The 16525-nt window shown below is 38.6% G+C and overlaps 2 protein-coding genes across 3 annotated transcripts; one reads left to right on the plus strand and one right to left on the minus strand.

Annotated features, from left to right (window-relative positions):
* The first annotated feature begins 172 nt into the window (after window positions 1-172).
* Window positions 173-9731, plus strand: wdr20 (WD repeat domain 20). The gene is made up of 4 exons (XM_004082189.4): window positions 173-500; window positions 4517-4699; window positions 5814-7157; window positions 8637-9731. Exons 1-4 carry the CDS (start codon window positions 237-239, stop codon window positions 8688-8690), a joined length of 1845 nt encoding a protein of 614 aa, XP_004082237.1. The 5' UTR covers window positions 173-236; the 3' UTR covers window positions 8691-9731.
* Window positions 9732-10642: 911 nt separating this feature from the next.
* Window positions 10643-16517, minus strand: mok (MOK protein kinase). 2 transcript variants are annotated; one of them, XM_011490206.3, is made up of 12 exons: window positions 15797-15971; window positions 14629-14743; window positions 12680-12769; window positions 12523-12593; window positions 12348-12426; window positions 12230-12278; window positions 11974-12152; window positions 11772-11873; window positions 11491-11664; window positions 11204-11363; window positions 10928-11125; window positions 10643-10801 (listed from the first exon to the last, which is right to left on the minus strand). In XM_011490206.3, exons 1-12 carry the CDS (start codon window positions 15864-15866, stop codon window positions 10727-10729), a joined length of 1362 nt encoding a protein of 453 aa, XP_011488508.1. In that variant the 5' UTR covers window positions 15867-15971; the 3' UTR covers window positions 10643-10726. The 2 variants fall into 2 exon arrangements, with proteins under 2 accessions (XP_011488508.1, XP_004082239.1); XM_004082191.3 differs by lacking the exon at window positions 15797-15971 and adding an exon at window positions 16139-16517 and having other exon boundaries at window positions 10644-10801.
* Between the last annotated feature and the right edge of the window lie 8 nt (window positions 16518-16525).

Consider the following 16525-nt stretch of genomic DNA (forward strand, 5'->3'; position numbering starts at 1 on the left):
TTTACTTGTGAGTTATGAGAAAGCAATGTTCTACATCGTAATTGAAATGCAGCTTCATTTTACCAATCTCTTGTATTTACGTAGGGACGAATATAAATAGATATCCATGATCTCCGTCAACGTGCTAAAATCTCTCCACTTCGATGCAGTTCCTCTCAGAGCCGTTAGGGGGGGATGAGATAGTCGGAATACCCGCTTCCACCTCTGCGTAAGATCCGGCTTTAGGACAGGGATGAATGTTAATTTCAAAGATGGCGGCGGAGGGAGGAGGGAAGGAGATGAACGAAATTAAAACTCAGTTCACCACTCGGGAAGGTGTCTATAAACTCCTCACTCACTCTGAATACAGCCGTCCGAACAGGGTGCCTTTCAATTCGCAGGGCTCCAACCCCGTTAAGGTCTCCTTCGTGAACGTCAACGACCAGTCGGGTAACGGCGACAGGATCTGCTTCAATGTGGGCCGTGAGCTGTACTTCTACATCTACAAAGGCGTAAGAAAGGTAGCGTGCTAACTTTGCTAATTTCGATGGAGAGTTGACATGCCGGTGGTTCATGTACGTGACTCTTGCCTCTGTTGTTGCTGAAGGTTACGGTGATCCGTGTTGGGAAAATAACTTTGGCAGGTACTTGACTTTGAAATTAGCTTGTAGCTAGCCTGTTAGCTACAGGCTAAGTTAGCCTGCTAGCGCAACACGCTAACCTTAGCTACATTAGCACTAGTCCGAGGCCGAGGGCTGAACTCTTTGCTTTCTCCGTTATCGTGTTTTTCTCGGTGGCAGGTTATTAGGGACATTAGGGAAACCCCAATCTTTTGTTTCAAGAAATATCGCTGTGCAAATGTACTTGAGAATTCGTGATCAAATATATTCTTGATGGTGATGGTCTCTCTAAGTTGCTATCCGTAACACCTGTCGACTCTCCCTTCCTGATGTATGTTGATCAACAATTGAATGATTCCCATTAGACTGTGACAGTCATGTGTTTTATCAAAACAACCGGATTATCCCAAACTCTAATAGTATCGGACTGTTCTAACTGATGTGGCAGCCCACCTGTTAAATCAAAGTATGATTACTACCTTTAAATCCATGTAAACAGTAACATCGCCTTAACTTATTGGACGCAAAGTGAGAGTAGAATCTTAAATGGACTCTCCATCCATCCATCCATCCATCCTCCTTCATGCTAAGGGAATAAACACTAAATATGTTCCATCAGATCAAAAAGCAGGCAACATGCTGGTTAGGTCTTCATTACAGTTGATTGTTTTATTTAACTTATTTATTGAATTAGTTATGTTTAGCCTTTTTTAATTGTGTGCAAGCGCTTTAAATAAAGATGTTGATGATATTGGGGTAAAATTGCAAATTTAACAAATTGAACTCATTGGATCAATTTGAACATTAAAATGATGTTATAATTTAATATAATTATGTTATTAATTATGTAACTAACTGTTCCTGGCTTAATTTGCTTAGTCCTGAACCTAACAACCTTATTTGCAGCTTTGAAAATAAGCTAAAATTATTTTTTTCCACACTAAGCACTAATCATTTGAATACAGTGGACATATAATCTATCTTGGCTTTTCTAATTACATTTACATGTAAATATATCCTCACTGTCCTGTACATGTATAACTTTTAAGCAGAATTTTTTTAAAGCTTAAAATCAAGGAATTTGGTTTCAAGCTTCACTGTTTCTGGAACAATATATGATGATCGTTTAGATAAAAATAATATTTAACTACTGGAAATCACATGAGGACTGATTTCCATTCATCACAACGCGGTGCCTGTTCTGTTTTCATGACAGAATAACCCACAAGCTATATTCTAAATGAAGAAGCATTTATGTTTTTGTTTTTGCTTTTATAGAGTTTTTTTTTTCTTATAGCTGGATCTGTCCTTTCTTGGTTTGTCAGCAAAAGTTGAGCGCAAGATGAGTTCTTCCTGGTTAGAAGAACTGGTTGACAAGAATCAGCTGACTCTTCATCTGAAGTACCATAGCGTACCAAAGTGTTTAATGTGTATGCTATGCATGGAAAAATAAAAAACAGGCTTAGACTGTTACTTTTGGATTGACGTAGTTGTCAAAACCTGTTAATAATCTGTCGTTGAAAATGAAATATCTGCAGTTTTAGGACTTACAAGGATCCTAGGTATTGTGAGTGATGAGTCACATTCAATGATATCACTCAGTGAATTCATTAGCTGTAAATGCTGTATAGCCTACCTGTACTTATGAAAGTGCCCAAGATTTAATTTATTCTGACCAATTTACACTTAGATGAGTTTAAATGGATTTTTAATGAGTTTAAAACTGATATTTTTAATTATTTCTTTCCTTTTTCCTTTCATGAAGCATAAAAAATATAAACATACATTTTACAACTTTACGTTTTTACAAATTCCATAAATGCAAGGGAGCAGTTTGAAGAATACAATTCGAATGTCATTTTTATTTTATTTTTTATAAAAAGCAGGCTGTTGATCATTTTATTTTAATTGAATTCTATGATTGTCAAAATATCACTCTTGTTGGTAAACGGCGTACTCTGGAACTAGAAAATTCTGACTCTTACTTGGATTACTTTTATCTATCTATTATTTATTTTATTATTTCTACAAAACTTTTAGTGTATTAATTTTAACCCAATCAGAATATAGTTCCATTATAGATTTTTGGTTGAACATTTCTGACATATGAGTCTTTGCTTAAATGGAAAACTGTTGAATATGCTGTGGAAATCCCCACCTGTTTAACAGACCTCACTCTAAGTAATGCCACTTTGCCTTAAATATTAGTTTGATTTCAGCTATGGGTAGAAGCAGTGTTCTCCTCTTGCTCTTTATGGCTTCTAACCATGAACAGAAGTCCATTTGATCTCCCGGCAGAGTTGAGACTGTTTTCTGCTGGGTGTCGTCACTCAACCATTATGCATTGTTTTGATTTTGTTAAAGCAAATCATTATGCAAAACTTTTGTTTTTCCTCGTACGTAAAAACAAAGGGCTTCTTGTATTTCTGTCTTCTTTCCAAACACAATTAGAGAAACGACGACGATATGTGACTGAAGTCATATAAAAGTACATTTATATACAATTAGTAGTATTTAATTTTTTGTTTAGCTTAGTTGCATCAAAACAAAGTACATGAGACATTTACTGTCTGTACAAACTAGCAATAAAAAAATGTTGACATGTCAAAAATGTTTAAAGAACGTTATGTTCCATTGTCTTAATTCCTCTTATAAATATAGATCATTTTATTGGAGATGTGCCTGTTTATTTACAGGAGAAGGCGGTTTAAATCCATGTCAAAGTGTAGCAGATTAATGTGGACATTATTTCTGAGATCTCCAATTTAGTTGGTGTGTGTTTTCAATAGAACAGACCTGGACTGTAAGCTGGCCAGTCAAGCACGTAAGCAGGCAAGTCATGCAGAATGAGGTCTTGTATTGTCCGGCTGAAATAGCCATGGATGTGCCGGGCAGAGATGTTCGCTTTTCTGACAGAGAAGGTCTTTTTGTCCAAAAAATAACAACAAAAACCCTTAAAGTTTGAAGCCTAAACGTCTGCACCGTGCTGAAGTGCAACTCTGAACGTTTTTCTTATGCTATAGATTAGTTGTGCAGTAAGTTGAACAGGAAAACTTAAAAGGATGAGAAGTAATGTGCTATCATATAAACAAATGTAAGCATTTGTAATGAAGATGCTGTTCTGGTTATATATATATATTTTTCTATTTCTCGTTCTGACTTGATTTAGTTTTATCTGGGCTATAAAAGATTCAGAAAACTCCATTCGGTGTCTTCAAGCTCATCACTTTTATTCTTATTACACTTTTATCTAATTGCATTTCTTCTGTTAGCTTGTTTTAATAACATGTCCATAAGAGGGCACCACCTCAATTCTTTAAATGTCAGTCTGAAACACAAAGGAAAACCTCTGTGTCATGAAGGTCAATCAATGCAAAACACCCTTTACCCCCCCCCCCCCCCCCCCCCCCCCCCGGTTAGAAATGTGGACACACATTTGCAGAGCTTCCTGTCAAAGATGACTGAGCTTCACTTTAAGAAGCATTTTTGCTCCTTAGCCCCAAAAGTGCAATTCATTATTGGTGAAGCAAAGTGTGTCAGTTTAACAGTCTTGTAGCTCAAAACCTGGTCTTTTGCACTCTGGCAAATGCAAGTACACTGTTGTGCTTCTTTTATGTTTTCAATTGTTTTAAAGCTCTCTAAAAAAACTTTTAGTCCTTAATCATAAAACATTTTCTGTTCTACCAGTGTTCTGAAACTGTGAATGATTAACAAATCAGGCTTTTTTTTTAGATATGTACTTATGTTTTGACGTTCCTAAATCTTTAGACCTTTATCCTTTTAGTCGGCATTTTTGGATGAAAATGCAGAGTTTACATTTGTTATGGGCACATGTATTGCAAATGTCACTGTCCCCTAAATATTAATGCGTGTCTGTCTGCACTCGGTGTGATTTTTTTGTTGTCTTTGTTTTTCAGGCTGCTGACTTGAGCAAGCCCATAGACAAGCGCATTTACAAGGGAACGCAGCCCACATGTCACGACTTCAACCACCTAACGGCAACAGCTGAGAGCGTGTCCCTGCTGGTGGGCTTCTCAGCGGGACAGGTACAGCTGATTGATCCCATCAAAAAGGAGACCAGCAAACTCTTCAATGAGGAGGTACGTCCCAACAAACCTCCACTGCTGATCCGCTTTTGAAGAATATGTAGTCATGTTTTACAGTGTAACCTCAACAACAGAAGTTTTTGTTTTCTTATTCTGACCTCATTAAAAAAAAATGTGTTTTTTGTTTTTTTGAAAGATTACTTTTTTGTTTTTTTTTTGCTAAGTTTTGGAAGAGCTCATCTCAATGAATCCACACAGGACTTACTCTAATGTCAAGACAACATTTATGAGCTTGATTTAAAAAAATAAAATAAAATCTGTGAGGTAAACCAGTTTGCTTTTTAATCCACAAGTTAATTCCTTTAAAGAAAATGTTGATACAAATAGACGGACCCTTTTAGCATACAGTGCACCTTAACTCTGCATACTATATAAATAAATTGTAAATTTTGATCTACTTCAAAAATGTTGTGGCTCGTTTTATTTTGGTAAAGGTAAAAAGTTAAAGACCCTTTAAATGCAAAATCAACAAACCTGTGTTACTTTCTAGGACATCGTTTCTAAGATCTAAGATCTAGTTTATAGAAACTCACCTGAGTTGCGGGCAGGACCGTTGCTGCGAAGCAACCCCGCCCCCACTTCCCGTCTTCCATCTGTTTATACGCTCTCCCGCTAGCTTACGGCCCCTCACACCCCTAACCTAACATTACTGGTGCAACAAAATTGGCGAGCTGCGTTTTGAGCCAGATTCCAGCTCAGACGAGGAAAACAAAGACGTTTATGGATCTATTTGTCTGTAAATGGAGGCATCAGAATGGAGCAGAGCAGGGAGCTAGTATTCCGCCCATCATATTTTTTTTCTTTTTTTCATCTGCTCCTGATTCACAATGATTTGAATGAAGAAATACTCAGAGATGCAACTTTAAGCTTAATTTTCTCTATAAATGTTCTCCATCATTAGAAAAAAACATCGGCATGCGTCTTTATCCAAATTACATCCTTAATTGTTCCCTTTAATTTGAATGCTCTGTGAAATGCAGTAACCAGACTGTACTTTGTGTATTTACACTTCATTGGTTTCATTTTGCACTAATATGTTTTTCTGTCTTCTCTTTTCTTCTAATTGTCTTCCTCCACTCAAACCTCCACCTGCCTTCTCTACGGCCAGAGGTTAATAGACAAGTCCAGAGTGACCTGTGTGAAATGGGTGACTGGTTCCGAGAGCCTGTTTCTAGTGTCTCATGCCAGCGGGAACATGTACCTGTACAACGTGGAGCACACCTGCGGCACCACCGCTCCCCATTACCAGCTGCTCAAACAGGGAGAGAACTACTCTGTGCACACCTGCAAGAGCAAATCCACTCGGAACCCTCTCCTAAAGTGGACAGTGGGCGAGGGGGCTCTGAATGAGTTTGCTTTCTCTCCAGATGGGAAGTTTCTGGCTTGTGTGAGCCAAGACGGCTTCCTACGAGTCTTCAACTTTGATGCCGTTGAGCTTCACGGCACCATGAAGAGCTATTTCGGGGGCTTATTGTGTGTATGCTGGAGCCCGGACGGAAAGTACATCGTCGCCGGCGGAGAGGACGATTTAGTGACCGTGTGGTCGTTCTTGGACTGCAGGGTTATCGCCAGAGGTCACGGTCACAAGTCATGGGTGAGTGTGGTAGCATTTGATCATTACACCACCAGTGTGGAGGAGAGCGACCCGATGGAGTTCAGCGGCAGCGATGAGGACTTCCAAGATCAAATAATCCACTTTGGGCGGGACCGGGCCAACAGCACACAGTCTCGGCTCTCCAAGCGCAACTCCACAGACAGCCGGCCCGTGAGCGTGACGTACCGGTTTGGCTCGGTGGGCCAGGACACCCAGCTTTGCTTATGGGACCTGACTGAGGACATCCTGTTTCCCCACCTCCCGCTCTCACGGACACGAACTCACACTAACGTGATGAATGCTACCAGCCCTCCTGCGGGGGCTACAATAATCACTAACACATCTAGTAACACTACCAACGGAAACAACAGTGGTGCCAGCACCCCGGGCATCAACTCCCTCTCAACTGCTTTACCGCGCTCCAACAGCCTTCCCCATTCAGCTGGCACTACAACGGCCAACAGTTCCAACAAGCCGAGCGCTGGCGGCGGCGGCGGCATCAGCAGCGGCATCATGGACAGCGCCATTGCGACGGGTGTGAGTAAATTTGCCACACTCTCACTCCACGACCGGAAAGAGCGCCACCACGAGAAGGACCACAAACGCAACCACAGCATGGGCCACATCAGCAGCAAAAGCAGCGACAAGCTAAACCTGCTGACGAAAACCAAAACAGACCCTGCTAAGACTTTGGGAACGCTGCTGTGCCCGCGCATGGAGGAGATCCCCCTCCTGGAGCCCCTCATCTGTAAAAAAATAGCACACGAGAGACTAACTGTACTCATATTTTTAGAGGACTGTTTAGTGACTGCTTGTCAGGAAGGATTTATTTGCACATGGGCAAGGCCAGGCAAAGTGGTAAGTTCTTTTTAACATGGGAAACGTGTGAAAGATTCAAGCTGTTGTCAGACTTTAATAAGACCGTACAAAAGTATAAAGAATAGATTTTTTTCTTTTCTTTAGTTTGGTGAACAATATGCAGTTTTTCCCCTGGAATCAAGGGAATATACACCTGCTTTTCATGTCAAATCTACTTTAAAGAAGCTTCTTTTTTTAAATTTTTATTGTCTTTTTGAGTGAAGTTTTCACCCACGGTGAAAGTTAAATTTTTCTATTTGTTACATTTGTTTTTATAGACTAAAACTAGTTTAATCTCCAGAACCCAAACATTCTCATTCAGTGTTGGCTTCGGTTCTGTCTTTGCTTCTGTTTAGAGAAACCGTGTACCGGTACCTGGAAGGTTCAGTTCCAAACCCCCGTCTGTTGTGTTCAAATGCTGGAACTCATTTCTCTTCTGATTTATTCCGTTATCTAGCGACCACTGGTGGATTTAATCTATTCAAACATTTGACAACTTTCTTAGACATTGTTCAAAAATCTGTTTACAGGATAGCTGAACTTATGCTAGTATTTAAGATTTTACTGACTGCCTCTGCTTCTGACTTAAATGGCAAAATGATTTAAAACTGACTTTAAAATTCAACTTATTAGTAAGGCTGCTTTAAAAAAGATGAACTGATTTTCTCTTCTCTTATTGATTCATTAAATCTCTTGTGTTTTTAGACTTTTCATGTATATTTTTGGGCTAAAAAAACAGCTTTTCTGAAGGTTATGTGTGTAAAAAGATAACAAAAAATTAGTTTTGCTTCTGAAAGCCCCTCTTTGGTGAAGCTTAAAGCACCAGTTTTTCCAAAATTAAAACACGCTTTATTTTCGGAATGGAGAATAGATCAACATTGAAATGAAATGTCAGAAACTCCAATCAAGCTGTGAAATTGTGAGTCAGATCCATTGACTGTGATCAAACCGTAGCAGTTCTACCGCATCAGTTACTGGAAAAATGAAGATTTATGAAAGCGCCGTTGCACACAACTACCCACAATCCAGCTTTCATGCTAATTGCACTACATTTGTCTTAAATCTGCAACTGCTTGCATGCCTTTAGCTTTAAAACTGTGCAAATTCTTGTGTACTTTTACTGGTAGCTTTTTTTATTTTTTGAAAGAGACATGATGGTAGAGCTAAAATTGACATATTTCTGAATTTTTTTATGTATAAAAAATGGCAACAAACGTTTCTGTAACTGTTTATTACTGTGGAACCTGGTTACAAAAGAATATTACGAAGACATTATTAGAATCTGATGCTTCTAGGGTAATCTTGATAAGTGAAATAAGTAAAAGTAAAGTAAAATGACAATTATTTTCAAAGATTTCTGTCGCTGAAACGTCTGCCATCCTCTGCACAGATTTCGATTTCTCTTTTTTTTTTCTTTTTTCTTTTTGCCTCAGTATGTGCACTTTCCCAACGCAAATCTCCTTGTTTTCCTTCTTCCAGGGTTTATTGTCATCCCAAAACCAAGCCAGCTCTCCCAGTGGAACAGTAGTATAGCCACAATATTTCTGCTGCTAAAGAACCCTGCAACCCAGAGTCTGATGCTGCTCTTCACCCTGCAAGCATTGCAAGTTTTCCTTTTCTTTGATTCCCCTCCCTGTCCCACTTTCTGTTGATGGCTTCTCTGTTTTTCGTTTGTCACTCACTTGTCTTAGAGGAGGAACGACAGAAGTCACGGTGCAATTACTGACTGTACTGTGGAGTTTTAACACATTTTAAGATCTCTTTTCCTTTTAAACTTTGTTCTGTCAGATCTCATCAGACTGTTTTTTTTTTTTGGATCTGGAAACTAAGACTTGGCTGTTTGGATGCAATCCAGATTGTGGCTTGAAACTGAAAGGATAGTTGTGTTTTTCTACCCAGCATTCCCTTTATCCCTTTGTTGAGATCCAGGCTCCCCGACTACAGTTACATTTTGAAACGACTATCCTTTTCCGACCAAGTGCTTCTGAAGACGGTTGCATCCATCTCCATTCTCCCACTACTTCTGACCTTCCTCAAGTAGAATCTCCCCATTGATAACTTTGCACTGATTTTGTTAGCTGTTTGTTGTTTTATAACTACTCTAATGGGACAAAACAAACAAAAAGAATAAGTGGGCTGAGGATTGCCTTGTTGCACCTGGCTTTGCCCTCCTCGGTCTTTAAACCTGAATCTATAGAGCTGGATGCTGCAATCATAGTCTTTTTAAAAGAAAATAGAAAAAAAAAGAGGTTTGCACTTAAATTAGTTTCTAAGAAGAAAATGGCTTTACATTTTTGGGTGTGCTCTGAATTCAGATGGCTGACAGTATGTGGAGAAAATAGAAAAGAAGTTAAAAAAAAAACAGAGAAATTAAAACCTTTATCTATTGAGCATTTATTTTAATATTATTTCAGATTCAAATGTGCTCTGTATCATAATGTGTATATTGTAATTAATTGATTTGATGGGGCCTAAGCAAACTACCATTACTCCAGTGGAAGTTTTGTCATTGATAGTTATATTTCTAAAGCCTAAAATATACATATTAATAATATTAAAATAATCTTGAATACATCGTTTTGGGCTCTTTCTTTCTGCATTCACACCTTTCAAAAACATGCTGCACTTTTCCTAATTTCTCAATAGTTCTTATATTTCTGCATTTAAAGGAAATTGACTTCTTTTTTTTAATTGCTAAATTAATTCACAAATATGTCAGTTTAGATTTGATATTTGACAGCAAAGCATGTTTACTGCATGTTTTGGTTTGACAATGTTTTTCATAACATGTTTTTGCATTTAATGTCTCTGTTTTTGAACAAACTTGTCATATTCCTATTTAATATTAAACTTTTTTTGTCCCAACATTTTAGTCTAGGACTTGCTAAAATGTAATTAATGGAATGAAAAGGACATCTGTCATTAGAAAATATCAGGGTTAAACTGACTGGGACATAAATGTGTCAAAAATAGACAATGTGTTCTAGAACTGGTTATTGCTAAATGTCGGTTGGACTTTTTGTAACCGATTATTAAGGATATTTTTATTTTTACTAATATGTGTCTTATTTTGTAGGCAATGCTATAGTTTTTTTTTTTTTTTTTTTGTAGTTTAAATTGACGTAACCCTTCTCTGTCAGTTCTCTTTTTAAATGTTTCAGTACTTTTCTCCATTTTTAGAATTTCCTTTTACATTTTGAAACATTTAAATTCAATCCAGGACTTTTCTGTTGGATTCATCATCTGTTGATTTCAGAAGTTGTGGAGGTAAGTTTATCATAGAAACACTCAGCACCTCCAAGAATTTAGTTGATAATTTGAATGTTGCTCGCCACATACTTTGTCTTGTGTGAAGGAATTAAGTGTCTAAAATAATCATTAAAAACAAACCTATGCAGATGGAAGACACAGCCAACACAACCCAAATGACAGCAAAGACTATTGTTAGCAAAGGCCTTTGCATTTCTAGTAACGTGACAAATTTGATGTTTGTTTTTTCTGTCTTTATTGCATTTTCTTTCTCAAGCATGTCGTAGAGTTCCAGCTCTGCCCCGTCTCAGGTTTTGCCCTTAGGTGTCCTTGTTTTTGCTGTTCAGGGGGGGTAAGCAGGTCTTGGGACCGGACTGTTGGGAACCATTCGGATGCTGTGAAAACAAAAATGGGACCGAAGCGTCAAAAAAGAATTAGTCAAATTCACACAATTATATCAACTACTGGTAGATCTGACTGGTTTGTGTAAAGATGGCAGTTCTTCTTCCTGTCATATTTACCTTAACCAGGTGTGGCAGACACTTTTTTGCCAAGATGGGAGGCAGCACTTCCCTGTTATCGGAGGTGAAAGCTGGCGGAGGGGAGACTCTGAACGACCTCTGCGGTCCTGAAACGACCTTTTTCATCTTGGACAACGGCGGTAGGTAATGAGGAGTGTTGTGTCTAATAAGCGGGTCTGTTTTGTGCTTCATGTTGTGCTAAAAACACACCAAACGTGTTAGGGACACTTTGCATTTACGCCAATCCAAAAGTGGGCGTCGACAGCACATACTTACAGTTGTTAACGGCGTCTGTCTCATGTGTCTTCCTTTCAGTTGTTTACCAAAGCTGCTCGGCCGCCAGATTTTCTCAAGCGATTGCTGCGTTAATCTGTTTCCCGCTGCATCCAGAGTTCCAAAAAGGAAATGAGAAGTCTCGGATTTCTTCTCTGTCATCCTGGATTCAAGGCATTAAACATGCTTTGATTATAGCACATTCTACGTGGTTCTGTTTATATTTTGAAGTTCGGCAACACAAGGGATTTTTGTCATCCAGTTCAGATTCCTTTCTTAAAACGTTTCACCTGATCTCTCTGAAGTAGGTGTGCCTCAGGGCCGTTTCTGCAGAGATGCGCTCGTCCGGATCGTATGCCAGCATCTGATAAAGCAGGGACAGAGCGGGAGCCGGGCAGTTGGGGATCAGACGAGAGATGCCCGTGCCCTTCATCGGGGGGAAGTTGAAGGGCATCGCTCGAGTCCTGCCACACATTGAGGCACATGAATAATGGGGTGTTTTTGCACAGATGTATGTAAAAATGTCATGAACTACATTGTAGCAATGCAGCATAACAGAAGGAACACCAACTGCTTAAACTTTTGGAGGAGACTTTGATCTGGAGTTCCCAGCACATTGTGGATCTTGGCAACCTGGTCCAACTCATTCGCTCCAGGGAAGAGAGGCTTCAAACTGAAAGAAAAAAACAAATTTTCAGCATTTGAAAATATTTGTCAGAACGACTTTGGAGGATTGACTTATTTAAATAAAAGTCCGTTTTTGGAAGCAGTACCTCATAATCTCAAAGAAGACACAACCGGCGCTCCAGATGTCCATCTTCAGGTTGTAATACCCGTCCGTTAGGAGGCACTCGGGCGCTCGGTACCAGCGCGTGGAGATGTACTCTGTGTGCGGCGGCTTGGAGTAAACACTCCGACACGAGCCAAAGTCGGCAAGCTTTAAATCATTTTGCTGCAAATTGAGTTGGGAATGTTAAAGGCCCTCGAAATAAAAAAATAAAAAAAGGATTTGATTCAGGTGAATATTACCTTAATGAGGATATTCTCTGGCTTTACATCTCTGTGAAAGATCCCACAACTGTAAGAGAAAAAGGCATTGAAAAGTCTCTATTTCTCTATTCTGCCTTTTAAATGTATTCATTCATACCTGTGCATATGTTGAAGTGACTTGCACAATTGGTACATGTAGTTTTTGACCATATGGTCAGGTAGAGGCTTTTTCCTTTCTGCAGGAAAAAGCAGGAAACGTCCATTAGCATTTTTTTTTATTCCCATAAATCCTATCATGGAAACATGTTTAATTTCCAGTAAAGCAGACTTACTTTGTAGGAACTCATAGATGTTCATCTCCATCAGCTCACAGACGAGGGATACCGTTCCCGTCACTTTGTCGCTAAAACATTGGAATATTTGAAATCAGGTCTAATGATCCGAACAGCTGGCGTGGGTGTGAAGTAGGACATCATGAAGTGCACTCACAAAATGAGTTCATGCAGTTGAATGATGTTTGCATGAGGGCTGAGTCTCTTCATCGCCTGGACTTCTTGAAGTTTGTTGGCCTGTTCCAAACTTAAAAAAACATTATTTATTCTCCTTATAGTTCTACCAAGGCGGTCATTTTGACTGAAATACTGATCACATTTATTTTTTCACATACCCAGATTTCACAGAAATTCTCTTGCGTTTTAGCTCCAAAAGAATTAAATAAGCTTCCAACTTCTTTTTGCTCTCTTTACATCCTTCACTTTATTTAGGAGAGCTCTTTCAAAACTATACTACCGACCTGTTTTTGTTTCCATGACCTTAAATGATCTGAATGGATTTTTTTCTTTCTATTTTCCTTCTAAGTGTCTTTAAACAGCAGTTTTGTTCTGTGTCTTAATTAAATATGTTTTGTAAAATTGAGAGCTGTTTTTGTTGGTCATACACTTAATGAGTTTTTTGTTTGTTAATTCATTTTACTTTGTCATCTTTTGTTATAAATTTAGCAGGAGGAAGTGTGGCATCCCAAGGGACTATCCTCCCATTGCTCATTAAATGTTTAAATAAAATGCCATAACAGAACGTAGTTAAAAAGCAAACAAACCTATAGACCAACAAGACCCTAACTTTAAATGTGCGTTTTTAAACTAAAACTCAGAAATACCTTCATTCTAAACCCAAAAATGACAAGAAGAAAGTTACAGATGTTGCCATAAATTGAAAAAAAAAGGCCTGATATAATGAAAATTAAAATATGAAACAAAATGAATGACGTTATAAAGGTTCTGTTACAGTCAAATATTATAGTTTTTCTTTAGTGTCCTTGATTGTTTTGACCTATTCTCCCAGATACTATGTCTGAATTCCCATCCAACTCCCTAACTACTAAAATACTATATAGTGTGGGACTGTGTAGTGTCCTGGATATTAAGCAATTCAGACACCATGCTCTCTGTTTTTTGTTTTATTACTTTTCTTTTTGTGTGTGTGTTTTTTTTTTTAACGGCCTATATGACGTTATCGATTTCACAAAGTTAAAACCTCATTGATATAAGCGACTTGCAACGACCATTTATGAATCCACTGAGTTCTGAAGAGGAAAACAATTTAAAAAAATACATTAAAATACATTTTCTTAGCAAAAACTGTTCAGATGCAATGCATTGTGCTCTGTATTCGCCAATCTAGTGAGCATCAAGCAAGGATCACTGGTTTTTCGCAGGGACTTCTGGGAAATTTGTAGGTCACTGGATTTTGGAATTGTAGATTCGGACAGCACTACAAATTGGCGATCGCACTATATAGTGCACTATATAGTGCGTAGTGAAAGAATTTGGACACATCATACCAGTATGTCTTTTCAACGTGATATAGAAATAATGATCATAGCAGGCTAAAGGACTGTCATGATCATTGTAATAGTGGTGGAATGGAGTGTTAATTTGAGATTTTATTTGTTTATAAAAAACATGACTTTATGAAAAAATATTCTCACACTACACTGGAGAACTAATTAAGGGAGCATTTTTTTTTCTTATTTATTTCTGTTAAATGCAGGTTATTTTAAATAGACATTTGTGGTAAATAGAAGTCAAGTTTGATTCAAATTTCTTTTTTAAAGAAAGTAAATTTAAGTTCCAATTAGATGTGAGAAGAAACATCTAGATCTTTACAAAGGGGTTTAAATGATAAAAACATTTGGCAGTGGCGTCCGAACTTTTTTGCAAAAAAGGTCAGATCTGACTTAGTGAAAAAGTGTGAGGGTCAACCCATCAGCCTGGATTCTTAGAACCTGCATTTGCTAACATTAAATACAAATTAAGTATTTTATTAAAATTCTATTGCAATGGGGATACTTTTCATCTCTTCACATAAAACAGGAACACGTCTAAATATATTTTTTCCCAGGGTCCCGGCTTTGGACATGCCTGGCATTTAAGCCATACCTTTTTATTGTCTGCTTCATTGTTTTACAGGCATAAAACTTTCCATCTTTTAGGCTCTGAGTTTTCACCACCTCTGAAAATGCACCTTCTCCAATCTTCTTGATGACTTTGTAACCTGCAAGAAACAGAAAAACACAACAAAAGATGCTCAAATGAAATCAAAACATTCAGGTCGTTTTAGTGTTTATGGATTTCAATGATCACAATCAAAGGGAGTCAATTGTTTACATTAGTTTTGGTAACAACACAAAATAGGAAAATCATTGAAAAATCTAATGATAATCAATGAATCAATTTATATTCCCACAATCCAACCGGACCGATCTCTCTGAGGCAAGTTGATAATTGAATTAACCTATATCATTATGTAATCATTTCAAATGGAAATAAATTGATTGTAATCGATATTGGAAAATACCTTTTAGATTAAGACATCGTTTTTTAACTTTAACCAAGTGTCATCACAGTGGACAACACACATGTGATGGCAGCCGGAAATGATCAAGCCATCATTCCAGTCCAATGTGTGGAAACCCTTTGATTTTGCAAAGACATGCGACCATTCAGAGTGGCAGTGGCACATTTTGGGTTGTATTACCACAGCAGGTATTTCTGCTTATCTGAGGCCATGGGACTATGTGTGTAGAGGGTCAGCTCAAATATTGTCTCGGGTCTGCAGACGGTAAGATTAAAATAGAAGTTCTTGTAGCTGAAGAGATATTACCAATGCTTAAAAAAAGCTTGCATTGAGGATTTCTTAATCTTTGTCAATAATTGACTCAAAATTATAATAAATAATTGACCAAAATCCACTCAAAAATTGCAGTGGGCAAAGCTTTCTGCTGAAGGGCCACATGTTCCTCCCTTGGTACCCCCCCCCCCCCCCCCCTGTAATGTGGTATAATGTTTAAATTTTCAGTTTGTATTCTTTTTATGTGGAAATTAACATTTAATCGGATTAAATCAGATCGTTCAAAATGAACCAACATTGACTGTGAATCGGATCGTCATCCACAAATTCTGATATGAGTTGATTCGTTAAAATGAATCGTTCTCACCCCCTACTAGTTGAGGTAGTTAATTCTTGAGTGGATGGGAGGGTGAAAGGGCATCGACAGCCGTTTCTCCTCCCCTTTCCGTTTTTTCCTTTGTTTCAAATTCCACTTACGATGCATTTCCTTTAATCTCCTTCTGCGCACGTCAGTCAAATATCCATTGAAAGAATAAAAATGATGCATTTTCCCAGTTAGAGGTCGCGGCAATCATCGCGCTCGAGCCACCCTAACCCTGCTGGTTCACGTCCTGTTGGCTGACCGTCGCCTTGGCAACAGAGCACGCCTTCGCCCTCCTCTCTGACCCAGAGAGGAAGCCTGCTGCAAACCCACCGCGTTTCCACAACTCAACGCATTTTCAGACTTTACAAATAAATAAACAAATAAACACAACACGCCCTGCTGTGTAGGAAAAATAGGTTTATTCCCACCAGGCCCATTTCCCCCCCGATACTCACCCCTCTTCCAGAGGTGATTGGGGATCGCAAGCTCGGATGTTCTTTCGTTGGGCTTCTTCTTGCTACTGTTCTCCATGTCTGCGGAATCCCGTCTATGATTCCAGTTGGCGCTGAAAGATGTTTGGTACTCATTTCGAAGGCTTGCCTTGTTCTTTATGTCAATGAGCCAGTTTGAGTAGTGCATCTTTGGTGCACGTAAACTGCAACAAATCTGAACATGAGCTTAGAAATGCAGACAGAAAAATCTCAGAGGAGAAAAACATCTAAACACGCGCATTAATAGCATTGCCAGACATAATTAAATCACACACGACGAATTGGTGGTCAGCTGCTGTGTAAAAGGCGTGGACGGTGTTCCTTTTGTCACCTAACGGCTTCCGTACTGAA

Source organism: Oryzias latipes, chromosome 22, assembly GCF_002234675.1.
Source record: "Oryzias latipes chromosome 22, ASM223467v1".
Taxonomy (NCBI): Eukaryota; Metazoa; Chordata; class Actinopteri; order Beloniformes; family Adrianichthyidae; genus Oryzias; species Oryzias latipes.